Raw genomic sequence first — 27,720 nt, forward strand, 5'->3', positions numbered from 1 at the left:
TGCTCCCCTCACTGCCCGCCCGCTGGGACACGCCGCCTCAGCCCGGAGGTCACCTGCGCGGCGCTGGGCAGAGCGACAGCGGCAGGGCCAGGCCGAGAGGGCTCCAGTGGCTGCTCAGACGGGGGAACAGCTCTGGAGAAGTTCGGCAATAGCCAAAGGTCAAGTTTGGCAGTAGACAGGAGTTGGTATAAACAGGACAATGTCAATATCAACAGGAGAAGATGTAACTGGTCATGAACATCTTTTGTCTACGGAGACCAAGTTCCTGCAAAGACAAAACAAAACTAGAGCCAGGATGGTGGATCTGCTGCAGATATTCCACCTGAGGGCCTTGCCTGTGCTGTTTTAAATCTATCTTCATATCAGTTTGAGCATATTTTCTGTATGTCATTGCCTCTATGCAGTTAAATAATGGTGGAGGTAGGAAAGAAGACAATTCTTTCACTTAAAAATTCTTTTTTTTTTTTTTTTTTTAATGTGTTTTTTTATTCAGTATGTATCATGGATTAAACTTTGCTGGCAACTTAGCTCCACACAGCTGCTCACTCACTCCCCCCAACACCCAGTGGGATGGGGAAGCGAATTGGAAGCATAAAAGTTAGAAAACTCTTGGGTTGAAATAAAAACAGCTTAATAGGTAAGGCAGAAGCCATGCACACAAGATAACAAAACGATTCATTCACCGCTTCCCACTGGCAGACAAGTATTCAGATACCTTCAGGAAAGCAGGGGTCCATTCTACTTAAGTTACTATGGAAGAGAAATGCGAGCACTCGAAATATTCCCCCTTTCATTCTCCCTCCAGCTTTATGTTGACACCCAGTTGGGATCAGCTGTCTTGGATGGGTCCTCTCCCCACTCCATATGCATCCCCAGTCCCCTCACTGGTGCAGTAGGGTGAGAAGGAGAAAAGGCCTTGATGGTGTGTAAGCACTGCTCAGCAGTGATGAAAACAGCCCTATCTTGACACTATTTTGAGCACAAATTGAAAACAGCCCTGTAATAGCTACTATAAATAATATTAACTCCATGCTAGCCAAACCTGCACAGTATGTTAATTTAATGTAACTTTATTTGCTGGTATGTTCTATTTTAATTGCATATATGTATAATTATTATAAGTTACTCATTCCAGACTTGATATACCCAGTTCTAGTACTTGATGGAGTACATTGTTTCTTCACACAATCTAGCAGAATATATGCTACCTGAGTGTGTTTTACGTGTGTCAAAGTTGTAAAATACCATCAGTAGTGTTACCCTTTTGTTCTTGGAGGTCTTTGCTAATGTTCTGAAAGACTTAAAAGTTTTTGTTTAATGAATGGCTGCAGCATGTCATGGGCACAGAATGAATTTGCTCCAGAGCTACCAATTGATTTCCTTCACTGTGGTGGGAGAGGGCCAGATTTAAGGTATTCATACACTGAACTGTAGACTTGTCTCATCTGTAAACATCTGAAATTCCACCTGGAATGTGAAAGCTGAACTGCAGTTGCTGTAAGTGCAATATTGTCCTCTGCAGGCAGCTCATACTTGGCACAGAATAAAGACTGAACGCTGAAAAAAATTTCAGAAAATTGTGCTGACCAATCTGAAGTTAAAAGGCTTGACAAGAAGCTCTTTCACATCCTGCCAAAAATAAGCTGTAAAGTTATGACCAGACTGGCTTAAAATGCAAGAGTGTTCAGAGACCCAGAAGGAAGAGGAGAGTGACCGCATTCAAGACCTGTGGCTTCTGTCTCAGGATACCACTGGCTGCTCTTTGATGTAAGCAGCCCAATGCCACTTGTTCCCCGTGTGAGTTCTGTTAATCACACCAGTGCAGCCACCACTAAGTAGCCAGGCAAAGAGCATGCTGGACAACATGTGCGGGTCCAAATTAGACTGGAGTGTCCTGGTCAGAGGTATCTTGATGGATCTTCTAAGAATGAAGTTATATTTGTGGTGATATCAGTAATGAGAGATGGTTTCTTTGTGGCCTCATATTTTTGTTTTAATTGCAGGTTTATTCTTGGATGCATAAGCTGGCTTGTTTTGCAAACAGCAGTCTTAGTTTCTACTTATTTGTTTGAGTATTGAAAACAGTAACATTCAGGGTTCAGTCAGAGCACTGTCCTGCTGAGTTTTTTTTCCCACACTGAAAAGTACAATGATTTGTGTTTTTAAGGATTCCATACTTCTAGCATATACAGACAGATAGATGCATTAAGTAATTTTTCTTCAAAATTTCTGCAATTTTAATGTCATGAAATACACTGATTCCTTAGAAAGGCAGACAGCACCAAGAACTAAACAGCCATGAAGTGAGAATTCAGGATTGATGTGAATTACCTCAGCTGTGGGAATATTTTTATTTTAGCTGGCCCAGTGCATATACATTCCAGTAGCTTGTTCAAATTCATCTTTTTGTAGACAAGTCTGCAAAAAATAAAATAGTTTGTAAACAGACATGGAAGTAATGGGTTGGATAACAGCTAGAGTATATTGCTGTAGCTCTGGATGTGCACTAATCCAAATTCTATGTGACAGCAAATTGAATAGTTCTACTGCTGTCAATGTCAATAGAAAAAAGTTAGCTTAGCCTATCCCTTAGTCAGGCCCTGAGGGGTCTGAAATGCACAATGAGCTGAAATTTGTTTGATTCTAATTTGTTTGATAATTATTCTCCCATGAACACTTCTCTGTATTGACATAGTCCAGTCACAAAATGTTACAAACCAGTGACATCACCAATAGTTTCTGCTGGGATGTCAAACTTTTACTCACATCTTAGATAGAATGATTTTGCTACCATAGGTTTTTTCTTTTTTTTTTTTTTTTTTTTTGAGTGGGGAGTATTGTTTCTCTTATTTTCTTCCCATTTTTTCTTCATTCTTGTTTACTGCCATAATGTTTCAGTATGGCCCTTTATCACTTGGAGAGCAAGTACATGAGAAATCTGTTCAAATGCAGTAAAATTCCATCAGAGCTATTAAAAAATATTTGCTGCTTCTCATTTCTCTCTGGAGGATCCTTTGAGGTGACAGCTCTGGACTGTTTCATCCATGCCATCATCTTCTGGAATATGTTTGATTGTAGCAATTGTGGCACATTGAGAGTTTGGCTTTAACTTAGTGATTGAGTTTTCACTGGAGCAGTGAAAAATGTGCAGTGTTTCTACCTGCTGGCTTTGGCTTTATTTAAATTTCTAAGTATTTGCAATTTAAATCAGAGTGTGTTCTACTCGGCCTGTTTTTCTCAGCTATTCATTTTCCAAAAAAGAAACAGCTGTGGCTGCAGAACCAAATGTGTAATGACTGGAGCACAAAATGAGGAAAAACAAATTCATTTCCTCATAAATAATTTATATTTCACCACCTCAGTGTAATAAATAGTTTAATTGGTATTGGTATATTATTGACTTGGAATAACAAAAGGCCTAATCTCACTTTACTGTATTTCACATTTACCATGATGCTTTCCATCTGAACAGGATTATTCTTAAAAATGTTTTTTATGCTTAGCTTTTAGCTAGTGATTTAGTATCAGATCATTAAAAATGTCCCTCTAAGAAATCCCAGCTAATTTCTGTTTGTTGGAGTCACTAGGAAAGAGGTATCCATTCTTTCAGTCAATGATCCTGAGAATAGATAGCAAGTTGTTGTTGATCGAATCTGTGTTTGGCAGCCTGTGGGTGAACACTGACAAGGGCAGAGCAACCTGGCCTCTTCTGCTGCCTGGCTCTCATCCACCGTCTGTGTACAAAGTCACCACAGTGTTGGGCTTTTGCATCTAGTGCTCAGGGCAGAAGCAACACAATTCCCTGGAAAGCAGTGACACTGGAAATTGTAGGGAAAAAATCAGCATCTGCTTCCAAGGATTCTTTGAATACGTATGAGCAGAGATGAGCATAACACTGATCCTAGCTTTGTATGCTGCCTGGTGAGTCTGATGCTCAATTTGTAATTTTGACAGGAAATAGAAAAAAATGGAGCACTGAAAGAGAAAAGGGAATTATTGAGGGGTACCTCTGTTAGACTGAAAATCTCCCAATGTTATTCTATTGAAAATAAACTGATACAAAATATGGTTGTGATGTGTCATAATCTTCTTAGGGGGAAAAAAGTAAACAAAGGAAACTTTAACAGAGAAAGGATTAAAGAGTATATGAAAATAGAAGTCAAAATTCAAATTTAAAAGAACAACTGCTTAATTACTAGAACTAGAAGCAGTGAAGAAGTATGGTGGATCCTTCATTTTTCAGTGCTTTCCTGAGTACAACATGCCTTTAAGGAAGAACTGCTTTAGGCCAGTGTTGATCAAACTTTCTGGAAATAAAGTACTCATCTATGCATGCTTCCTGGAGCTGGCAGCAGTTGCTCAGTTTCTTCCAAAAGAGAAAGAAAAGCCAGAATAAACTCTTTCCACAGAGAGAAAATGCTTGTTTAGTTGAACACAAGCATAAGTGGCTAGCCCCAAACACAAATGTAACTGGGTGGAATTCATTGTCCTTGGAAGCTACAATGGAAGAGGCAGTAAAAGTTAAGCATTACAAAATCTTTTTTTGAAACCTGGATTGGAAAATGCTATCTCTAGCTAATTTGTTAATATTTTCAAGCACATTTCATTCTGAGGTAAGTTTCTGCCCAAACCCTGGATCAATTTGCTAATATTTGAGTTGTTCAGCTTACATTTCAAAATACATGTTGACACATATTTTGCAGGAGAAGTTTCATGAAATAGTCAATGGCCAGAAGAGGATTGTTCTTCCTTTGTTGAATAAAGATCAAAAAGAGTGTGATCTAAGCCTGGTTTCAGCCTACTGACTGCTGCAATGATAAATATAACTTAAAATGCTTCCTCACTATCATGAAGTGAACGGGAAAACTTGATGATCACAGAATCGCAGAATAATCTGAGTTGGAAGGGATCAGCAAGGAATATCAAGTTGAAATCCTAGTCCTGCACAGAAGCACACTGAAGAATCACACCATGTGTCTGACAGTATGGTCCAAATACTTCTTGAACTTTGTAAGTGGTGCTGTGACCACCTCCCTGGGGAACTCTTCCTGTGCCAAACATCCTCTGGGTGAAGAACCTTTTCCTGATGTCCAGCCTAAACCTCCCCTGACACAGCTTCAGGCCATTCCCCTGGCTCCTGTCACTGGTCACCACAGAGCAGGGATCAGTGTCAGCTCCTTCTCTTCCCCTCGTATGAGGAAGTGTATAATGAATGAAAAAATGTATTTATTTTACTTCCTCATATATCTTCTTTGATTGCTTTCTCTCCTTCAGACTGTATGTACATGAGGTTACACAGTTATATTCAAAATTAGCTGTTGGTTTTTTCGCCACATCAGATGGGATCTAGTTTCACAGTCCAAATTTTACTGAGACATTAAGGTTTGTCTGGAACTCACATTATTTTTATACAAATTTTGGGAACACTCAACACTTCCAACAGCCACTGGTCTTGGCACACTGGTATTCAGATCAGAATACAAATATTGAAGTTTCTGGGCTGTAACACAGGTCTTTTTTGCTGAACTGATTTATTTTAAAATGGGAAAAGCAAGGAGTCATTATTAATATTTTTCTATTAATTTCTTCTCCTAACTTCAGAGTAATCCTGCTTGAAATTAGACCGTGATCTGGCAAAGAGCATGAATTAAAGGAACTTGCATTTTCTAAATTCATAGAAATTCCTCTAACAAATGCTGAAAAAGAAAAACTTCATTATTCTCTCCCCTCGAATACCAACCAACCAACCAACCAACCAATCAACCAACTAACCAACCAACCACAACCAAAAACAACTCTTGGAAGAAAATCCTTTGCTTTCCTAAATGCTTTTTCCAATAAAATTTCATGGCATTATGTTTCCATGCTATACCCTCTGTCTTCTGTTTTCTTGCAAATAATACATTTGCAGGCATGCACACACAAACACATCTATGTAAATAAGTATTTTTATAGAGCAACATGCTAGATACTCAAGTACTTAGAGGATTTGAATTCAAATGCTAACACAGTGCTTGGGATACAGTTTCTGATAGCTTCAACTTAATGCATTTTTTTTTTTCCTTATAAGAACAAAAGACAGGCTGTGTAAGTTAAGAAAGATTACTTAATGGCTGCATATGACAGGATGGAAGGAAGATTTGCTGTTTAGTAATGAAGTGATAAATTAGCTGTATAAAAAAAGAGGTCCCATTATCCTTTCCTGAATTTTTAGCTGAGAAATATGAGTAATATTGCAGGGACAAGGAAAACTGGATTTTGGTACTACTCCTACCATCTATTCTGCATATTAACTCATCATATTAAATATAGAAACATCCTAGGAAGAAGGAGCTGATGCTGTCAGCAGAGAGAAGAACCCAGGATAGACTTGTCAGGAAATTACTCAGCACTAGGCTAAAATCACACATTCCTTATCACCTCAACTCCTTACAACACTGAAAAAAAACAGCCTGCCTGTTTCAACCTGAGATGGGTATTCCCCTTTCTAGACTGGGGACTCTACCTCATAAAAGATGCTGTCAGCTGGCCAGGCTCCAGTGTGAAGGTTAGTGCCTCAGAGAGAGATGCTCAAAGGAGAGAGAACCCCTGAAACATTCTCAGGGGTGCAATGAAACTGCCCAGTCCAGCAGAAGACCAAACCTACAGTTATCTGAGCTCGGGGAGACCTAGGCAGTCACTGCTGCTCTTTGGCCTCTTTTGATTCCAAAAAAGCTGCTTGGGATGTGCTCCATTTCAAAGTTACAAATATTATTTTTGTATCTTATATGCTTGCTAAAAGTCAGTTTGTTGAATTTTCCTATAAAGGCCTCTTACCAAGATCACTGGTCTGGAATTTTCCTCTACAAGGTATATGAAGCCTTAGTGGAAATAAGGAAAGGAATTTAAGATATGCTGGCAGAGGCAGAGGAGCATACAGCTTTATCCAGGAAGACCTTTAGAGAGAAAAGGGGCTTTTTTGTGACTACTTGGTTACTTACTTGGGTCATATTCTCACACAGGCTAGGATACATATTTGTCTAAGCTTAAGCAAATTATTTGGACAATCCTTAGATATTAACCAAAATATATGCTCAGGAATACCAAATGAATTGAAAATGTATTTAACAATGGAACTGCCTCTTCTCATCTGGAGTTTCAAGACATTTTGATGATTAAATCTGTAGTAGCAGTGTATAAAATTACTTCTCCATTTTACAGTAAAAACCTGCAGTTTTTCTAGGGTTAGAACCATGAAAACTGTGCTTTCACGAGAATCAAACACTTATTGAAGGTAAAATCCATTCCATAAATGTAAAACTTGAATTACTACAAAATGCATTAGGAGTGTAATTGAGGAAAGGTACTCCTAGTAAAAAAGCTATTTGTAGCTTTAAGAGACAATCACTTGAGACAACAAACAAACAAATAAAGCATATATCTGGTAGGAGGGAGAATTCATATTGAAAGAGATTGTATCACTTTTACAGATAGAATGAGGTTATTGAGTACACATGAATGTATCAGGATAACGGAACTATCAAACTTTGAAGAGATGGCAAGTGCCATAGATGTAAAAGAAGTGAGATTAGCACACTTGCAAATTGTCAGATAATGTTTAATGGTTTAATATGTTTAAGCCTTAATATCTGTAAAAGATATTAAAAATATATATTTCTCTAACTAACTTTATTAGTTTACTGTAGCAGTACTGCATTCAATATGGCAATGAAATACTCAAGACTTCAGGAAATCTCTTTAGGAAAATTAACTGAGCCAAAGGAATCCAAATTTAAAACTTCAGAGCTGAGGGTTAATGACATTTTTGAATACTTAAGTATTTATCCCTGTGAACATTGCTTTTCGAAATTAAGATATGTTTATATTATTACTGATTTTGAAACTCCATAATTATGTTTTTTACAGAAGACTTATTTTCCATTAGTGGTCAGCCAATTTCCAGCATTTTTTCATTAATGCAACAGCCACACAAAGGTCTGTTGTGCACTTAGGTGGAGAGTGTGGGTGAGCCTTTCAGGCAGTTTTTTATATTAAGTAGTAGGAGTTTATATGCATATGTTATGCATATACATATTAAGTAGGTGTTTATCTGCATATGTTAAAATCCTTCTTACTGTGGCATGTCACCTACTGAATATATAGATTGTAATGCCAAAACCTGAATGTGTTCTCAAAAGAAATTTAACTGGCTCTCTTCATAACCTTACCCTTCCCAGTGTATCACACTTGCAGTTTTGCTTTTCTGTGTGAATGCAAAGATTATATTCCAGTTTCTGTTTTAGACAGAAAGTTATACTGAAAGGTATATCTCTGCTACACAAATGGTTTTGAAATGGTTTTAAAATAAAAAAACCAGCATTGCATATGGATTTCTCTTATTGAAGGTGGGTTCTGCAGGCATAAGGGTGTTAATCCTCACCTCAACATCATAGGAGTGCTGCCCTTAAGATTGGCCACAACCATGTCCTGACTTGATATGGACTCTACTGATCTTCGACCAGTGCAGGCTCACTGGCTTGTCCTCAGATCTGCCTCATCACCAGAAACCTGCCTGGTAGTCTGGACTCTGAGCTGCCCCCAGATCACCCTGCTGTGTCCCAGCTGGCAGGGTCCTTGCCCCATGGTCATCATGTTTGGTTCTTTGGCCCTTTGGGGTCTGCTTTTTGATGAAGAGTTGTGGAAAATCAGTCACGGTGTCTGTTAGGAAATGAAGGAACTCTATCTGATACCAGTGCCTCCTTACAAGAACCATTCTCCTATCATCCATCTGATGGATGGATGCCTGACACACATATGAAATACAGCAGCTGAGTAAATCCAGTGGCAGAACCTGAAGTCTTCATACCACGATATTTAAAGAGCACACAATGAACCAAGCGCTACAGCTTGGAGTTGAAAGGAATGCTGTATTAGTGCTGCACTAGAACTGAATAGATTTCCATGGAAGCAAGAAACGAACCCCCTTTTACCTCACCTACCGCGTGTAACACAACTGGAGTTTTACGCAGAGCTCTGGAAAGCCTTACATTAGCTTAACATCACTTAACCAGCCATTAAAACCGACAAGCAGTTGATTAACAAACTGTAGCACTGGCGCTTCACCCGCCAGAAGCAACTTCAGCAATGTTTGTTTTTTATTAACATCCAAATTTACAGCTCAGCACCCTATCGACCATAGAGGAACACCTTTACTGCCACGTGTGCAACAACCCGCCACAGCTAAAGGGCAACGCCTTTTTCTGGCAGCTCCCCCCAGAGCCAAAGAGCCGGCTCAGACCCTCAGCCACTGTGGGCGCGGAGGAAGGCGGGCGGGGCAGGGCGCAGGCCGCTGCTGAGGCGGGCAGCCCGGCACAGCTGTACCTGTACCTGTACCTGTACCCGGCCCCGGCCCCGGCCCCAGCCGCAGCCCCCTGAGCGGGGCGGAGCTGAGCGCAGGGGAGGCGGTGCACGGCCGGAAGGGGCGGCCGCGTCTCCCGGGTGACGGGGCCGAGATGGCGGCGTGCGAGGCGGCGGAGCGGCGCGGGCCCGGCTCTGGATGAGGGGCGGCCGGAGGCTGCGGGAGCGGCCGCCTTGGCCCCTGGAGCCCCGCGACCCCCGGCGAGGCCTCCCCCCCGGGGCAGGTGAGCGAGGAGGGTCGGTTCCTGCGCCGTCAGGTGCTGCTTCCGCCTTGCTGGGCAGGGGCCCGGCCTCGGCACCTTCCCTCCCGGGGCAGAGCCGCCCGCGCGGTTCTCCCGCGGCAGCGCCCCCGCCTCGCCCCGTCCTCGGGGCGCTGTGGCCCCCGCGGCGCTGTGGCCCCCGCGGCCCTCGCCCGGCGCTGGGGCTGCTCGGCCGGCCCGGGAGCGCCAGGGCCGCGGCCTCTGCCCGGCCCTCTGGGCCCCTTCCGGGGCGAAGTGCGGGGGATCTCATGGGCTGCGAAGAACCTGAAGTGGCGAACCAGTAGATCGGCAGCGTTTGGGGGCTGAGGGGCTTGGCCCCCTGTGGGAGGGGGCGAGGGCACACGTTCTGTCAGAGCTCGTAGTGGGACGGCATTGCTTGGGGTTACCTACTGTTCAGGCTGACGGACAAATTTAATAATATGTAGTGTGAAAAATTCTTAGCACACTTTTAAATACTTCGGAATTTCTAACAGCTCCCAGAAAACTTAAGTGCTACTATCTGGCTTCGATGCTGTCTCTAAAAATATTCAGACCTTTACTGGTCAGTAGAATGGTAGGGCACTGCTTTTTGGTTATGTATTCACAGTGCAAGTGCCTGAGTTGCATATCTAATGAAAAATGCCATAGCTTGCTGCTTTATAGCTCTGTGGAAATACACACGTGCACTGAAGAGATTTCTTTTGGTTGTCTTGTAGTGTCATTGTTTGTAAATAGTTGGTTCTTGTCAAGACAAGCATTACAAGATGATTTTGTAGTAGTAACAATGAGTGTGTAAATTTGTTGTCTCTGGCATTCCATGTAGCTACAGAAAACTTAGGTCCAGAATGGCAAATAAGGACTGGAACAGAACTGGGGTCTCTTAAACTCTGGTTCTGTGTCTGAGAACTTCAGTTCTGTGAAGTGAGTTACTTCACAAAAGAAGAACTCTTTGTGTAACTTTTCTACATCGTAGAGGTTATGTGAATTAGTGCTTTATGTAGAAGACTTGTTTCAAAGATGAATGAAGTTATAGTGTAGTCTAACAAGATTGCATTACTTCAAGCTGTGCTCTGTATGGTTTTTACAAGACAGTGGTGTATACAGGTAAGGAATTGTCAAAGAATAACTGATCATTCAGTGGATATAAACTGTCTATTTTAACTAATATTGCCTTGAAGAGTAGAATTTATTCTAATTCAGAACAGAAAGCTTCAGGAGCTCACATTAGTGAGACTGTAACTATATTCAGTTTCTTGGAGAGGAAGGAGTGAGATGTGGTGATATCACTAGAGAAGTTTTATGGCTCTGGGAATAACATGTTTAAAAAATAGTTGAAACTCTGTGTGTTGTATATCAGAGTATTAACTCAGGAATTGCCAGCAGTCACCCATTTTTGCTGCCTTCAGTTAGAGAGATAGACATTCTGCCTTGACTTTCAGTATCTTTTGCAGCTTTTGGTAGTATCTCTTTATGGATTTTGTTGGAGTCTGAGACACAGAGTGTGTGCCCTTGTTTCTGATTCTTAACTCTAAGATCCAGAAAAACGCCCTCCAGGGCGTGCCTTTGTAACTTTGCTCATCCCCTCAGCTTTCACTGCCTGTCTATGGCAGTGTCCTAACATTGCTTCTAATCTCACACGGGGCCTTGGATGACTTTACTCTGCCTATGATTAATGTGAGTGAGCTGTCTTCTGTGCCAGCTACTTTAACTGCCTAGTTAGGGTATTTCCACTGAAAGTTGGAACATCAGTGTTGAAATTAGAGTACCATTACAAAGGTCCCATAATCACCTACAATTAGATAGAGAAGATGCTTCCTGATCTTCCCTTTTGATTCTGCTTCTCTTCTTAATGCCATAATAGCATGGCTATATGGTTCAGTCATGCTGCCACTTAATCTATTTATCAAACTCAGTGGTCAAGACAGGACTTTTTCCCTCCACACATAAGTGTTCCCTATACTATGTTTCTGTGTAAAGTGATGAAAAAAAACAAGAAACCAAACAAATCAAGCAGGAAGGGGGTAGTGGAACCTCTCACTAGGGTGTAGAGTCATGGTTGCTGTCTCTGAAATGCAGGAAGTGCTGGTTTTGTCTTTCAGTACCTGACTGAAAGCTGTTCTTGAATTATTATGTTGTCTTTTTTAAAATGCAGTGTCTTTACACGTCTTGTAACATACATGGTTTGGAAGAGGGTATGTGTGCTTGAAAACAAGTGTTTTATTTCTATCTACTAATCTTAATGCAATTCTATCTCCCTATAAACCTACTTTTGATCTTTGATGTGGCCATTCTACTTGCGTAGAACTTCATACAAGATCAACTTTCAAGAAATTCTATCCTTACCTCTGAAACTTTGCTAGGGTTTTATCTGCTGTTCTAGTGGCAACACAAAAGTACTGCTGAACCAGTATGGATTTTTGGTGCTGACAAATGTAAACACTCAAGGCTATGTTAGTCTTTTGTACTAGGAAATAAACTTCTTGTTTTGCTTTAGGAGGGTGAAGTTTTTTTTGTGTCTCCTTATGAAAATTGGAGGGGAGCCTTTCAGTTGCAGACATGTTGTTTTAGGCATCATCATGGTTATTCATCTAGCTTTGTTTAATATGGGCTAAAATCGCTGATTCCAAGGTGTGTTCGTGTTTACATTCCAGATTTACAAGTGAGCTGATGTGAAAGAAAGCTGACATGACAGTAAAAGATGAGTTCACTAGGAGAAAAAAAGTTTCTAAAATCATTTTAGCACTCCAAAGTGAGTTTATTTTAGAATTGGCTCTGTCTGTGGAAATCCCGTTGAAGTGGTATTTGTGTGTACAGGGAAGTGTTTCTCCAGGTGCCAGTCTGCTTATCAGACAATGATAAACAGTGAGTCTTCCTTATTGCACCATAGTTGACTAACCGGTCCACCTGAGGGTGGACTATGCTGGCTACTGTCAGTGAAGTCAGAGGTGCCAGGAGTTCTGATGAGGCCACTGTTGCAAGCTGTAAGCAAAGGAAAAATGTTCAGTAAAATTTTGAACTTTCCCTCCCTACATTCTGTTTCCTTTATGGGTGCCTAAAATGTTTAAGTTTCCTCATTCTTCTAACTTGGCTCTAAAGTGTTTAACATCTTGTGGCTGTTGTCTTTTTGTCCTTTGTGTGCTCATATTCCATGTGAACACCTGTTGTGACTTCATACCAGTGGAAGGCAGTATGAGATGCACAAGTCAAACTCCAGCTGAATTTGGTGTCTCTTACAGAATTGTTGAGTTGACCATGAACATTAAATTCATTAGGATTCATGTCTTGATTTATTTGCTTGTTTATATCTAGTGTAATGGAAGTTCATTCGACCCTAAGTTTCGCAAATGTAACAAAGCAATTCCAGTAGTGGGAGAAGGAAATCTATCCTGTTTTATAAATGGCAAGCTGAGGCATGAGGTGTGATGTGCAGAAGGATGTATCAGGCTGGCAGACAGCTCTTACCAGATTTTCTGAATTTTAGTTCAGTGTTTCACATTTGCCTCTACCAGTTAAGAAATGTTTTAGGCTTCTTGATGTAGCACTGCAACTTTGTATTATGTCTCTGTCATCCTGTGTTATAATTGACTGCTGATACAGTTGTAGTTCCTTTCAGGATTGTTTATCAAGGAAAAGCTTAAGAAAAGAAAGACAGAATATTGTGGCCTGCCATTTAGTATTACTCTGTTCAGTATTTTTTCCCAGGAGAAAGGTAATATCCATGGCTGTGCTTCCTTCCAGTGTCTGAGAAAGACGGACAAGAAAAGGATGAACACCTTGTTTCACTTAACAAGTTTAGTATAATGCTATTGCATCAATTAAATTTGCAGTGAACTAAGGAAAATTAGCATTCTGTGTACATCTATATACATACAACTACTTCTGAATATAAAAAGGTTTACCTTGAGAAATTTAATATTAAAAAAACTCTGAAGCATGAAAGAACCCAACCCTAAAAGGCACCAAACAAAACTCAAAACTTTAAGCAAACCTTTAACTTTTCAGGTAATGCTGTTCTTAGAGCAACAATGCACATGCTTCAAGTGCTGTTTCAGGTGAAAGGGAAAATGCTTGACTTGTCCTTATTTTGAGACAATGATTGGTTCAAGATTGTGTTTTAAATTAATTTATAAAAAACAATTAAATGAATACACATATACTGCTTCACATCATAAATAGCAGTATAAAAGCTAGGTACATTGATGAAAGTTCTTTTTAAAGGTAAATGATTGCTAACACTACTATGGCTGTCTGTGCATCTGATAATTTATAGTGTATGCAGCTTAGCTGAGAAGACTGCAATCAATGCTCAGAAAAGAGGTGAGCAAAACTGTAACTACTGTCTTGAATCACAGAGTCCCTAAGGTTAGAAAAGACCTCCAAGATCATCAGGTCCAGCCTTTGAAAGACCTAGTTCTAGCTCAGCTGAAGCGAAGTGCTGTATCACAAATATGTTAACTGGCCATATGTCGCATTGTAACTCTGAAGTCTTTGACTGACACATGGAAAGTGGAGAGGTGCAAGTTGTCTGATTGTCATGGGGAATAGTGGTAGCTATTGAGCTCTGCCAAATGGGCATACTGGTGATACTGGAAGTGTGGTCACTCTTGTATGGGAATGACCTGGGAAAATGGATTAACTTCTGGTGATTAGTTCTTGTCAGCAGTGGACTTCACAAGTCCACTGACTCTGCAAGCCAGAGTTCTTGTGGGTTATGTTTTTTTCAGTTGCTTAACTTTATAACTTTATATAATTTATATTATAACTTTATATTGAGAATTTAATACAGTATACAATCTGATATATGAAAAAATGGAGATGAGTTGAAAACTGGGCTCATTTATATGTACACATATAAGTATATGTATTGGTAACTGGCACCATTGAAAACAGTCTGGTTTTAGTTTTGCACTTAGTAATCTTCCTAGTTCCTTGACTTTAGGCGTAAATAATATTGAGTCTGCAAAGCTTTTTGGTGGCTTCCTAGAGCAACCTTCTCAGTCAATAGTTAGGAGTTTTTTAAATTTAGGGTCTGTCTGTGCTGGCCAGTGTAGCAGTCAGGTAACCTAAATAAGGGAAAAGAGCTTTTCTCTTGCTAATATTGAGTACTGTTCTTCTCCTTCCCTCCTGCCCCCCAAGCTGATAAAAGAGTGAATTCTGGTAGAGTGGAGTGACCTTCTAAACAAGCTTCCTTTCAGAAAAGATGTACCTTTATAATTATTTCAGCAGGTCTTGTGCTCTTCATGCCTCAAGTCCCAGGCAGATAACTTCTAACTGCGTCTCCTAAAAATAACATTTTTTTTCATCAGTTCAGTGTTAGTTTGCAGTAATTTCTACCTTTAGGATAGACAACTTATTACTGTTCACTCTTCTTTCACTGACTTCCATTATTTTCTAATCATTCAAATTTTTGACTGATGCATTCTGCTGTCATCTAGATATTGTCAACGTTGCTCATTCTGAAAGGTAAGAAAGTGCTTGAGCATAGTATGAAACGGTGGCCCAGCCTTCTAAACTAAAAGTTAAATATGTCGAACAATGTTTGTTCTTCCTTTGTGGGAACTGACTGCTTTCCAATTCTGTTAGATGAAGTGCCAGTCAAGCCTTGTATGAAGTTCTCTACATTTTTAAGTCTCCCATGAAATGAAATAAGGTAACATAAATGTTGAAGTAGAGGTGATACATGTCCTATGAAGCCTTTCTCCTGAGCTACAGCTTGGTAGTGCAGTTTGTAATTTGGTGGTTACTACTGACTTAAGCCTTCCATTTTGCAGTAAAAGAGCCTTTTTGTTTAATAGCCCCTGTATGATTTTTCAGTAGCAGAAAGTCCTGTTCTGGACAATATATAAAACAATATTTCCATTACTGTATTACTACAGTGTTTAATAGTAGTTACGTTATCTAGCAAATGAGCACCAATAAAAATACATCTATGCTCCTTGAAGCTCACAAATCCCATTATGTACCTTTTTAATAAAATCCTCAGGACAGTATTGGAGCAGCCTACCTAATGATCCACCTTCCTGACTCTTCCTAACTTAAAGCCTGGAATATAAAAAGTGATTTAAATGCCATAGCATATTTGAAATCAAGCTGTCCTTCCATGGAATACTCATGGCCTGAGGAAAATGTCACAGGGCTGCCTTCTCTTCTCATCAGGAGGTATGTTAAACTTGCAACAGAAAATGTTGTTACAAGTGTAGATGTATATAATGAAAATCTATTTCTGAAGCCTAACCTCTTATTCTTTACTCTGAAATGTTCACTTGTAGAAGAGAAAAGGGATCCTTGAATTCCAGCAGATTTTTCTGAGTCAGTCTGTAGCTATTTGAGGTGGTATGTTGGATTGATGTGATGAGTATAAATTCTCTAAATTATCAAACTGTCACTGAAAAATATAGCTACAAACAGGAGTGGCTTCAGCCAAAGATAAATTTTTCCTTTTCTGTGTTTGCTATCATGATCCAGTCAGGCACAGAAATATCAGTAGCTCTGTGGGTTAGCTGGTGCAGTAGTTTACACAGGATGAGCACTCTTTCTTCAATGATGATTTTTCAGTGAGATTAGTTCTAAAATAAGCAGTGTTTGTTCTCATCATACATTTCCATCAAAACGGAAGTTAAATTTAAACAGCTAATTTTGGGGTTTCACTTATTGACTAAATCTATAATTTGTTTATGCAAGACTTGCCCAAGTAGGCAAGAGCTTCTCTCTGATGATTATTCTCTTATGCTCTGCCAGTGTTCAGTGCCACTGGTAATGTCTGAAACAAATCAGCTGCACAGGCACTGTAAATCATTGCCTGTGCTTCCCCTTTAAGACGGTCTTTAACTGTGACTTTACCTGTGATTTTGTGCTGTTTCTTTAAAGTCCATCTATATTAGATACTTGTATTACTTACATCAGTGAAATATCCTGATAGTAGGCAGGTAGCATCTTTGCTCCAGGTACCTGCTTTCTTTCCTTCCATTATACAGTTTTACAGAATGCTGCTAGCTTAGTAGCAACTAAGGTAATTTGCTTAAAGTACTGTATAAAGATGTATAATTCTCTGCATCTAACTTTTTTCTTTTGCAGGAGGGGTTTCTTACCATGGCCATAACACAGTTCCGACTCTTTAAAGTCTGTACTTGCCTGGCAGCAGTGCTTTCTTTCATTAAAAAGTTAATATGCAGGTAAACAAGTCTTATTTAATTTGGTTACCTTTTCTTTTTCAATTTTTCAATTACAGGTTCTTGCACTTTTGCTCTTCCCCCAGCACCCAACCACCACTTTAGCCAGTTCCGATTTTACTAATTGCAAAATAATCAACACAGATGAATACTAAATCAAATTAATTTTTTGATTTGCATATTTGTTCAGAGTTCCAAAAGTCTGTGTAGTTATTTGTGAGTGTATTTTGTTGTATGGTAGCTAAACGAGATTTTTTAAACAGCTATGACAGGGTTTTAAAATGGTTTTTAAAACTATTCCATGTCAAACTTGAAGAAAAGCTGTGCTGCACATTTTTGAAATGTACTTTGCAAGTGATACTTCGTGTTTTAAGAGATTTAGTTAATAGGAGCATCCACTCTGTCATCAGTCAGTAGGCTGTCATTACAAATGAAAGCAGTTCTCATCCTATTTGTGAAAAAACAGTTGCCTGAGACTTCAGATTCTTCTGCATATTGAAGATTCTTTCAGAATTTTGGAGGACAGTGATTGAAGTTCAAGGAAACTGCTTTTTTTATTATTTTAAAAGATGAAGAATAGTTTATTTTTTACACTCTTTTAAGTCATGTGTAGGTTATTTTGAGTTGTAGACACATGAAAGCTGCAGTGTAGTACTTAGAAGCAGTATAAAAATCCCCAAGAGTTCATGTGGAGTGGTAGAATTCAATAACACAGTAGTACAGTACCTGAGGCAATTCTTGGCACTGTGCTGTCTTATGAACTACTGTGCCTCCTGCCACTTTTGCAGCATGTTGCTTACATAAGCAAATACCAATCTAAAGAAATGTATTCTCTTTTTGTTTATGATGACAGCTACTTTCCCAGTGAGGATTAAAGCATATGCAGAATATGTGGCAGATACAAAATAACTGTTTACTTCCTCTTCACCTTTACTTGTTCCAAGAATAAATGGAAGCTCTTGACCTGTTGGTAAATTCACTACAGATCTAGTGAAGCTTTAAAAAGATACATTTTAATGCTGCATACAGTTATATAGATGTCAACCTTAGTTCTGTGATTTGAATTCCAAATTAAATTAACAATACTTGTTCAAGTTCTGAAAGAAGTCAAAACACTGAGTTCATTGTAACTTCTATATTATGTGGATCCTTCATTTCTCTAAGTGTAAAGATAATTTTTTATAAGCAGATAATTATATTCCAAGTGTAGTGACAGTATTTTCATCCTTTTTTCCAACTTCTGTATGAACTATGATCTTGAAATGAACAGCTGAGAAGAAGAAAAAGTAGAAAACCCTTTCTTTGCTGAATAACAATTAGTTGAAGAAATGAAAATTTAAGGTTTTTCACATAAGCATGTCACTGGATCACATTAATTCAGACCACTAACAACAGATGTTTCTTTTGTTCACTGTCACTGCAAAATGTACTTCGATAAATTTTGTTTTCCAGTAATGCACCCCTCCATATAACATAAGCCTAATAACCAACAAATACGATTTAATTGAACATGCATTTTAATTCAATGGATATGAGCTAGTACTTACTTACATTACATAGTTTACATTAGGTTGTCATTTGAACAAGTGCCTGTAGAGATTGTGCAACTTTCTAGGCAGCATAGAACATGCCTATAGTACTAATCCTTTCTTTAGGAAAATCTTTTCTTGATAAACAACAGACTGCCTGAATTCAGTTCTCAGGATATGATATGCGTAAGTATAAAAAGAGATGAAACTTCCTTCCATTTAAAATCTGTAGTTATCTCCAACTGAGAAATCTGGATGCTGCTTATTAGTAAGGAGAAACAAATCCAATAATTCTCAAGGCATTTGGCATTCAGAGCAGTGATCAGTATCTGATGATGGCTGTGGAGCAGCTGTTCCTATAAGCATCTTCTTCCCTTACTAGAAGAAGTGGAGATGTGTAGCCTTTCTCAGTGCTGCTGTGTGCACCATATTCTTTCTGATGTTGTGTGACAAAAGCTCTTTCCCCCTACCTTCAGGCTTCTTACTGTAACCATTTTGACTTGGTGAATGTTTGTTACAAGCTACTTGCTAGTCTTCTAGATAGTATAGAGAAAGACAAATGCAGAAGTGATGGCTTGTAAGAGTTTTAAATGTAAATAGTATTAAGGATGTGTATGTTGTAGAGGTCTGAAGGAGGATGTTTCCTTTAGAGATGTACAGTAAATCTCATCAAACAGAAGTCTCTAATGTGTTTGAGGGAACAGTGATTTCACCTTCCTTTATTCCTAAACTCTGTTGCTTTTCAACTTGAACAGTTTATAAAGGGAGTAGAGTTAATTATAGAAAACTTGAAAATTTGATGATAGCACCTGACCTTTCCTAAGGAGGAATGCTTGGTCTAGAGTAGAAAAAAATACATCTAGTCACTCACCAGCATACAGTAGAGGTGATATTACAAGCAATTCAGCTAGTGAGTTAATAGTATGTTCTCTAATGAGTTGTTAGTATGTTCTCTAATACTAAAACTAATGGATAGAAACTAGATATTGAAATTTCCCAGTTTTATTCCCATCAGTAGTAAGAAAAAACGATTAATTTTTCCAAGCTACATAAGGTCAGTTACATGACTACTTTGTAGAAACTTACATTCTTTGGGGAAAAGATAAGTGTGAGCCTGAATTGCATTCTGTTGTTTTGTAAGGTATTTAAAATACAGTGAATGTCAGCTAAGAATATTTTAATTATTATTCTGATCTTTGAACATTGTTATGAAGTAAATATACAGCTTTATTTGCAATGCATTGTTGTTGTTTTAAATTAAAATTACTTTATATAGTTGCTGAAATGCTGAAACAGTATTCTTTAAGTAGAAGCATGAACTGAGTTAAAGCTGTTGACATGCATAATCTTTTACTACCTCTGTTTAGACTTTTTTTTTTAGAAAAAGATTTAGAGGGGCTTTCAAATCAAGCAGCTCAGAAAGTTGTTTGTTAGACACAGCTTAAAATTTAAGAGAAATAGAAAATTTTCTCATTTTACAGTAGAAATGGTTCTTTGGCAAGCCTGGATCTCTAGTACTTGCTTCATAAGCACTGACAGTCTAAAAATTGTGACTGAATTATGCAGATGAGTTAGTCCATTTTCATATTTTTCAGAAGTATTTTTTTTCTATTTCACTGCAATTACAAAAGTAAATTGCATTTTGATATTCTTGTGAACACAACTTTCAATTCATGATGAAATTCCTTTGTTTAGCAGACTTTACTGACAGTAGTTAATACAAAGTTAATTGAAGCACTAAATGTTTTAGTCGTGACTATTTTCAGTAGTTCTGTTCTCAGACTTCTATTTTTGTTTTTTTTAAACTTAGTGCTCATGTTTTCAGAGCTTGGAGGAATCCTACATTTTTTTTTCAGGTCTGGAAGAGGGCGAAAGTTAAGTGGAGACCAAATAACTTTGCCAACCACAGTGGATTATTCATCTGTCCCTAAGCAGGTAATTATTAAAGTGGTAGGTGACTTAATCCCTTAACAGGGTGATTATACAAGTCCTACAATATTGAATTGGTATATATCCAAGAAAGATATAATACTATTATATATGCAATATAGTATTAAGTATGTATCTTAGCAAGATACAAAAAGGCAAGTTTTTACCTGCAGATAATATTAACTTGTACCATATTCTTATATTCAGCCTGAAGTAGAAGACTGGTCTTCATGGGATGAAGATGCACCTACAAGTGTGAAGATTGAAGGTGGCAATGGTAATGTGGCTGCTCAGCAAAATTCTTTGGAACAAACGGAACCTGATTATTTCAAAGATATGACACCAACTATAAGAAAAACTCAAAAAGTTAGTATTACACTTTCAACTATACTTATGGAGGGTTTTCTTTGCTTTAAAATAAAAGCAAGTAAATTGGCAACTTACAGAAGGTGTTGTTGGTAAATGAGAATAGATGGTGGTGCATAGTTTATCATGTTCAATGTTTAGATCTTAGCAACTGTTTTGGGAAAAGCACTTCTTCAGCCAAACCAGTACAGTGACAGTGACAGAGAACTTGCAGCTATTAAAACTGCAGATATGCTCTTGGGGTAGTTGAGAGAGCTGACATTACAGTGCAGTACAGCTGACATTACTGTGCAGACAGCACTGTCCTCAAAAGTAGGACCTCAAAGTGACCTGTCACAGAACCAGTATTTCTCGAAGCAATATACTACACAATTGGTAGCTTTTATGAGTACTGGGAGATGTGGCTGTTTGATCTGTGATTCTTTGTGCCTGTTCTCTGCCTTGATACAGCCACAGGTTTCTATGTGACTAAAGAAAAAGCTAGTGAGGGGAGGAGGAGTTCTTGTCTTTGGCATTTAACGTTTTTTACTTACAAGTTCATTTGGTTGTGCAGCTTTCGGAATCTGACCAGGTTTAAGACACAGTGAGGTGTTGTGTAGTTGAACCTTCATGGGCAGAGTTATATAATCACCAAGGAATCTGTGCAGTGCTTTGATCTACCACTTTTTTGTTCCTTTTTTTGAATATTTTCAGATAGTTATTAAAAAACGAGAGCCTTTAAATTTCGGGATTCCAGAGGGAAACACAGGATTTTCTAGCAGATTAGCAGCTACACAAGATATTCCTTTTATTCACCAGTCTGTAAGTATGCTCTGAATATTGATCTTGTATTTGTCAGTTTGGTGATCTGTAGGGGAAGGAATAGTCTGCCTAAGGTGTGCATTGTGGGGAGTAAGTGGAATAGTTGGGGAATAATGTAAATTGTTTTAAAATTGAGTGAAGAATGAAGTAGTCCAATATGTTCTGCTGAGAAACCTGACCAGATCAGTGATAAAAGGTAAGAAGCTTTCATATACTTATGAGCTTGCCAATGTGCTAAAACAATGAACTTGAAGTTTTGGATTTTACACAGTAAGTTACTAACAAAAGCGTAGAAGGCTTTTTTGAAAGCCTCTGAGTTACCTTTGCTTTATTGTCTTGGACACATTTTTAATCTTCTGCTTCTCCTTTCCTTTCTGTAGAGATTGTAATGTAGTACTCTCCTAATTTTTGCTCCTTAGCCTTTGAAAAGATTGTCCAGTTGCCTAACAGCCTGGCCAGCTAGCAGGAGATGCTCTCCCTCCCTTGCCCTTTGCCTTTTTTAACAGTGCTTCTCCTTTGATTAGCATTGTGCACAAAAGGGTACAGGCAGGAAGCAGTACAGAATGGTCATACCACCTCCTTGTTCTGTCCTTTATGAAAATAGTTCAGGAAAGGTCTTTCAGTGAGTAAAAGTGTCACTCAGCTGGTATAGGACATAAAAACATGTGGATGTATATGTTGGTTTGTTCATGCAACCTCCAGAAATCTTTTACACTATCTGCTCATATAATCTGTTCAGTTTATCTTCCTCTTTCTAAAAATACACTCCACTACTTCCTTCCTGCCTTTGTGCAAAAAGCCCTTTGACAACTGAAAAAACCCAGTATTAGAGCAGGGAAAGAAGCCTCAACAATAAGATGAGAAGCCATACCTCAGATATTTCTGTAAGTCTGAAGCATTAAGGTTAAAAATAAATTGGTTAAAAAGAAATATTAAGGAAACTTTGCTGTCATCCAGGAGTCACTCTGGCAGTCACACACCAGTGTTTTATCTAATTTTTCCAAGTGCTTAGAACTTCTCTTTTGTTTCAGCCTGAACTGGGAGACCTGGATACATGGCAAGAAAATACAAATGCCTGGGAAGAAGAAGAAGATGCTGCTTGGCAGGCAGAAGAAGTTCTTAGGTAATTGAAATTAATATAACACTATGTAAAGGTTTTACATGTAAAAGAATCACTTTTGTTTATTTCACACCTTTCTGGTAAGTGCCAAGAATTGCTAAATACTTCTTAAAACAAATTATTTTTGTGCATCTAATCTCTGTGTAACTGGTACTCACCAGAAGACATTTTGGAACTAAATAATTTTGTAGACAAGATAGTAGGGGAAATCTGAAAATCACTGGAAGAACACATTAACACATGTGCATGCAGGTGCTAAAAAACCCCACCCCAACAATGCCCCACCAATTCCAACAATTTATTATGTTCACATCACATTACTTGATTAAGTAAAATACCACTTGATGTCCTTATGTCCACATGTGCTTAAGATAAAAACAGTTCAGGATAGAAGGTGAAGTGTTAAGTATATGCTTGGAATCCCTGTAGTAGCTAGGCTTTTCTAACTTAAATAAACTAGCTGATAAGGCTGAATGTAAAATCATTGCACGAAGTTAGTGTGAATACTTCAACCATTCGGCTTGTGTTCTTGTTTTTCTTTGCTTTAAGGGTTATGGAGGGTAAAGAGTTGCAAATTAAGTTTATCATACACAATGATTTGAACTGGTAACGACTTACAGTCGCATCAAACTTTATTGCTTGTTACATCATCAGGTAACTAGCCTCAGATAGCTTTAGCTTCCTATGCTGTTGTAATTCTACGCACTAAATCACAAGTACATGGCTTCTGTGGTCCACTAGTGGTAAAGTGAAATAGATATGATAGGTATGAGATAAAGACATGGTAAATTTAAAAGTCGTTCTAAGGAAAATAGGTATTGTGGGGAAAAAAAAAAAGAAAAAAGGATTCTGATCAAGTATTTATTTTTATGTTCTGAAAAAATTACTTTTTCAATCTGTGGAATAAGACAAGAGGGAAGTTACCAGCTCATTTTCAATGCCCTGATCATAATTAGAGTTGATTCAATTTATTATCTCTGTCAGTCTTGCTCTGTAGCAGCTTAACATGTGAGAATAGGGATGTAATGCAGATATTTTTATAAACCTTATCTGGTGTCTGTGTGTACATTCTGCTCAATACCTTGCTTGTGGGTTTGTTTTTTTTTAAAACTTCATTACTGTTCCAGCTCTTGTACCAAAGTACAAGCTTTGTGACATGAATGATGTGGTTTAAGGCTGTTTTTCTTCCACAGATAGTACTTTTTACTATAAAGTATATCAACAGACTCAGTAAGAACTTTAATACCTGGAGTGCAGTCTGCTGAGACTTAAATGAAAGGCAGTGAAAATACTTTATTTTTTTTACTGAGAAGTGAAACAGCTACTTCTGCAAGCTGCAGAGGCTGCACTGTATTTTCTTAACCCTTGCCACATTCCATTACAGATGGTGTTAGGACTATCAAAAGTAGTATTCAAACTTTCTGAAACAGGGGGTTCTCATATATGAATTAACTACTAAAGATTATCTGGTGTATGTATATGCCAGTTTATTCTTGGAGTGCAAAATTTGTGCAGTAAATATTTCCGGGATGGCAAAAGTTATATTGTTTGTTAATGGTCAGGTTCATGCTATAGAATACTTAGGAAGAGAAATACATGGTGATAGCAGTGGGGTTTCCCAAAAGCTTTAATTTTTCAAAGTGTCGTGTTATTTGGTTGAACCTATCCTAAAGATTTCAACCTATCATCTTCACTGTTGAAAGAGTTCAACTCAAATGGTTACTTTTCATAGGATTTCTTTTTGGCCTCAGGAAAAAGTGTCAAACTGCAATTGTTACAGAAGGGATGTGTGTCTAAATGTTTCCAGTAGATACAACATGATCAGAACTCCAGCTGTCTATGGGTTACCACTTGTCCAGCTATGGCTGGCTACCTCAATACAGCTGGTCATTATGTAAGTTGTATCCCAGCTGCGTGAAGTAAAACCTGTTTTATTCATGACACAGAAATAGCAGTGCTTATCTGTAAATGACTAAAGTCCTGGCTGATTTTAGCAAGATTGGTAGAAAATCCCGTCTGGGTTTAGTTTTTCTTGCAGTAGACATCACTGGTGTCTTTAACATCTGATATTTAACATATAAGTTAAGTATAGTCTAGACAGACCTGGCTCTGTTTTCAACAGAGGAGTAAGGAAGTGCTATGAAGTCTCTTCTTAATGCTAGAAGTCTGCATCTTGGTCTGCAAAATGATCTGAAGATTCTGTGACCACTCTGGTGACTTAATGTATGAGTGTAACTCTTGAAAGAAGTATAGTATTTCAGACTGCCAAGTAGAGGACAGAGTCCCCCTGACTTTCCAGAGTGTTAATACTGACTGTACTTTAGTGGAGCTTTTTGAGACTGAAATGAGTGTGTAGAAAAAGTAAGGGTCTCCCTTAGCCTGCTGTGTCTGGTACCTGTTGGTGCTCAGTAAGACCAGAATAATTTTTGTGTAGTAATGGAGTGCTGATCAGTCATTCAGAAATGGGCTGTATCCTGCTAATTAGCAGTGAAGACTCTAACCTGTGGCCACTCTGGTGAGTTTATGCATAACAGCTGGAATGAGCACATACAGTAAATCAAATGCTCCCTGGAATTAAGGCATGGAATTAAGTGCTGAAGAGTAGGCTATCAGCTTGAGAACTCCCTGTAGACTCTTTTCCTCATTTTCCCATAGGTTCTGGGCTGGGATGCACTGAAATTTTCCAGTCAGTAATGAATTGGTCTAGTGGATGATAAAGTGCATTTTCAGTTCACTTGAGTTAGTTGGAACTTAGTTTCCTCTGCAAATTTTAGATACCTGTCTGAAACTTCAGACTTTATATTACCAACAAAGTTTTTATCCCAGTGGAAGCATTTAAGCTTACAGATTTTTAGTTTATAGCAGCTACTTGTTTGTATTTTTGTTGGCTGGTTGCTGTGTCTGAGGCGAGGTGAAGGTCTCTCTCTGGGCAGAACTGAATGCAGGTTCCCAGACTGTAGAGGGCATGGAACAGCTGCTGTGAGCAGAAGCTCCATGTCCTGTGGGTCATCCTGGGGAAAGAAACAGGAGCTGCTGCAATCCCTCCCTTCAGAATTGCATATGAACAGCAGCATTAACGCCGTGTGGCTTTTTGGAACTTCACTGTCTCCAGATATTGGCTGGTGTGCAAAGCACTTCTTCCCTTCTGCATCAGTTCAGATGTGTGGGAAATATAAAAGTCTGCAACTGTAATGTGGCAAATATTATTACTCTGCATATTGCTAGACTGGCAGATCTGCCAGCTGTCAGGTAGAATGTACAATAATGGGTGATAATCTCAAAGAAAACACCAAATCAGCAAAAACTCAAAACTTTTGAGCTGCTGCTGAAAGCATTAGATAGATTTTTAGTTTTTGCTCTAGGCTGTACAGCTGTCCTGTACTCTCATTGATTCACTTACTCTGAATCATTGAGAAGCTAGTGACTTTTAAATTGCAGAATAATTGAACAAATATTACTGCCTACAAATAGATTGCATTGAGTTGGACATTATGAAAAGGTTCTTCACCTAGAGGGTGATCACTGGAAAAGGCTCGCCAGGGAAGTGGTCCCATCACCAAGCCTGCCAGAGCTGTTTGAACAACACTCTCAGGCATATGGTGTGATTCATGGGGATGGTCGTGTGCACACCAGGAGCTGGACTTTGGTCCTGGTTGGTTCCAGTGCAATATATTCTACAATTCTAGATTAATCTGAAAAAAGGGCTTCAGCACAGTAAAAGAATGACTGTTCTGAGCCTAATGACAATAGACTGAAGCTCTGTTTATATTAGTTATAATAACCTTTGTATTGACAGGAACTTGAGGTATGATCATGCTGAAAATTGAGTGCATGTAATTTAGCAATTCTTTAATTTCTTTAATTGCAGACAACAGAAGATAGCAGAAAGGGAAAAAAGAGCAGCAGAACAACAGCGAAAGAAAATGGAGAAAGAGGCACAAAGGCTAATGAAAAAGGAACAAAACAAAATTGGTGTAAAACTGTCCTAACAGAAACCATGCAGCAATGACAGTGAAAAGAGAATTTCAGCTCCACAATATACATATTGGTATTGATTTAACTATTTATGGGACTTCAACACACTGCTTGGTTTCAGTGCATTCTTCAGGTCATCTTGGAAGCCAGGATTTTCCCAAACTATCTTGAACTACTAGTACGTAGTTCTTAAAGGAGAAAAGTCCCACAGAAGATCATGCCTTGATGGAATGTTTCCCGCAATAGTTCTTTTCCAGCACCCTTCTTCGCAGCAAAAGTGATTGACAAGGATGTTGATTGAAAAACACTCTTAATGAACAGCTCAAGCCTAGAGAAAAGAATGTAAATATTGAGTGGTGGGAAATCTACCTGTATTGTCTGTGCTTACCTGAAACATGTAATTAAACAGTTTTAAAGAATCCTTTGCTTCGTGCCTCATAAAAAAGTCTGCTTTTGCTCTTTTGTCAAAGTATGTGTAAACACTTGAAAGTTTTCCATGTCAGATAATACTGACCTGTGTAGAAGAAAACAGCTTATTATGGATGACCTGCAACTCTAAATGTGCTCCTGGTGGGTTATCCAGCTGAACACTGAAAGTGGATGTCACTTTGTCACTTGCAGCTTCCTGTGCTCCCGTTTACATGTGACACTGCAATGACTACCAGCAGTGGCATCACTACACAGGAGTGGTGCACCTTTCCTACAAAGGCTGACACGAATGTAAGGGAGCATTTTAATCACTTACTTGTATTGGTAAATTTGTATTTCTAGCAGAAATTCTTATACTTCCTACAGATAGGAATCCTTGCACCTTATAGTCATTGCATAGTTAGTGTAATTGAGAAGAAAAATCATGTCTTCCTTCTAATAAAGCTAGTGTGAAATTCTCAGTTCAGTTACAAGCACTTTTCAAATGCCATTTTTTGCACACTTACTGTATGTGTTTACTCTAATTCCCCTGGTGAAGTGTGAATGGTAAAGGTGCAGTAGAAGGCAACAGTGCTTTAATGAAGAAATTCAGTGTCTGCTGCAAAGAGGTAGATGGGAGGAGGGGAGTCTTTGTGCTTCCTGTGTGCAGCCCAGTGCTTCAGTGAATGCTTTTCCAGGTCCTGTTGGATGGGTACCGTTATCCCTGATTTGTGGGTTTATAGATTTCTTACCTTACGACAGATGAGTGAGGTCAGCACATTTTGCAC

At 38.8% G+C, this 27,720-nt stretch overlaps 1 protein-coding gene and 1 long non-coding RNA gene across 4 annotated transcripts; both read left to right on the forward strand.

The window, feature by feature from the left end:
• The first annotated feature begins 2,820 nt into the window (after positions 1-2,820).
• LOC117243977 lies at positions 2,821-5,862 on the forward strand. Its single transcript, XR_004496221.1, has 3 exons — positions 2,821-4,613; positions 4,704-5,010; positions 5,602-5,862. It is a non-coding gene; the product is annotated as an uncharacterized LOC117243977 (long non-coding RNA).
• A 3,597-nt stretch (positions 5,863-9,459) lies between these two features.
• Positions 9,460-26,943, forward strand: EBAG9 (estrogen receptor binding site associated antigen 9). Of its 3 annotated transcripts, none has more exons than XM_015618208.3 (8): positions 9,471-9,620; positions 15,619-15,794; positions 16,710-16,807; positions 20,144-20,268; positions 20,470-20,628; positions 21,322-21,429; positions 22,461-22,552; positions 26,418-26,943. In XM_015618208.3, exons 4-8 carry the CDS (start codon positions 20,149-20,151, stop codon positions 26,536-26,538), a joined length of 600 nt encoding a protein of 199 aa, XP_015473694.1. In that variant the 5' UTR covers positions 9,471-9,620; positions 15,619-15,794; positions 16,710-16,807; positions 20,144-20,148; the 3' UTR covers positions 26,539-26,943. The 3 variants fall into 3 exon arrangements, with proteins under 3 accessions (XP_015473692.1, XP_015473694.1, XP_015473693.1); XM_015618207.3 differs by having other exon boundaries at positions 9,472-9,620; positions 20,190-20,268; XM_015618206.2 differs by lacking the exon at positions 15,619-15,794 and having other exon boundaries at positions 9,460-9,620; positions 20,190-20,268.
• The last annotated feature ends 777 nt before the right edge of the window (positions 26,944-27,720 follow it).

Source organism: Parus major, chromosome 2 (assembly GCF_001522545.3).
Source record: "Parus major isolate Abel chromosome 2, Parus_major1.1, whole genome shotgun sequence".
NCBI lineage: Eukaryota > Metazoa > Chordata > Aves > Passeriformes > Paridae > Parus > Parus major.

Bases quoted from the DNA above. Each gene is read 5' to 3' on its own strand.
- EBAG9 (XM_015618206.2), top strand. From the start codon at position 16,725: ATGGCCATAACACAGTTCCGACTCTTTAAAGTCTGTACTTGCCTGGCA. The intron at 21,430-22,460 runs GTAAGTATGCTC...CTTTTGTTTCAG, and splicing joins TTCCTTTTATTCACCAGTCT to CCTGAACTGGGAGACCTGGA. The intron at 22,553-26,417 runs GTAATTGAAATT...CTTTAATTGCAG, and splicing joins CAGGCAGAAGAAGTTCTTAG to ACAACAGAAGATAGCAGAAA.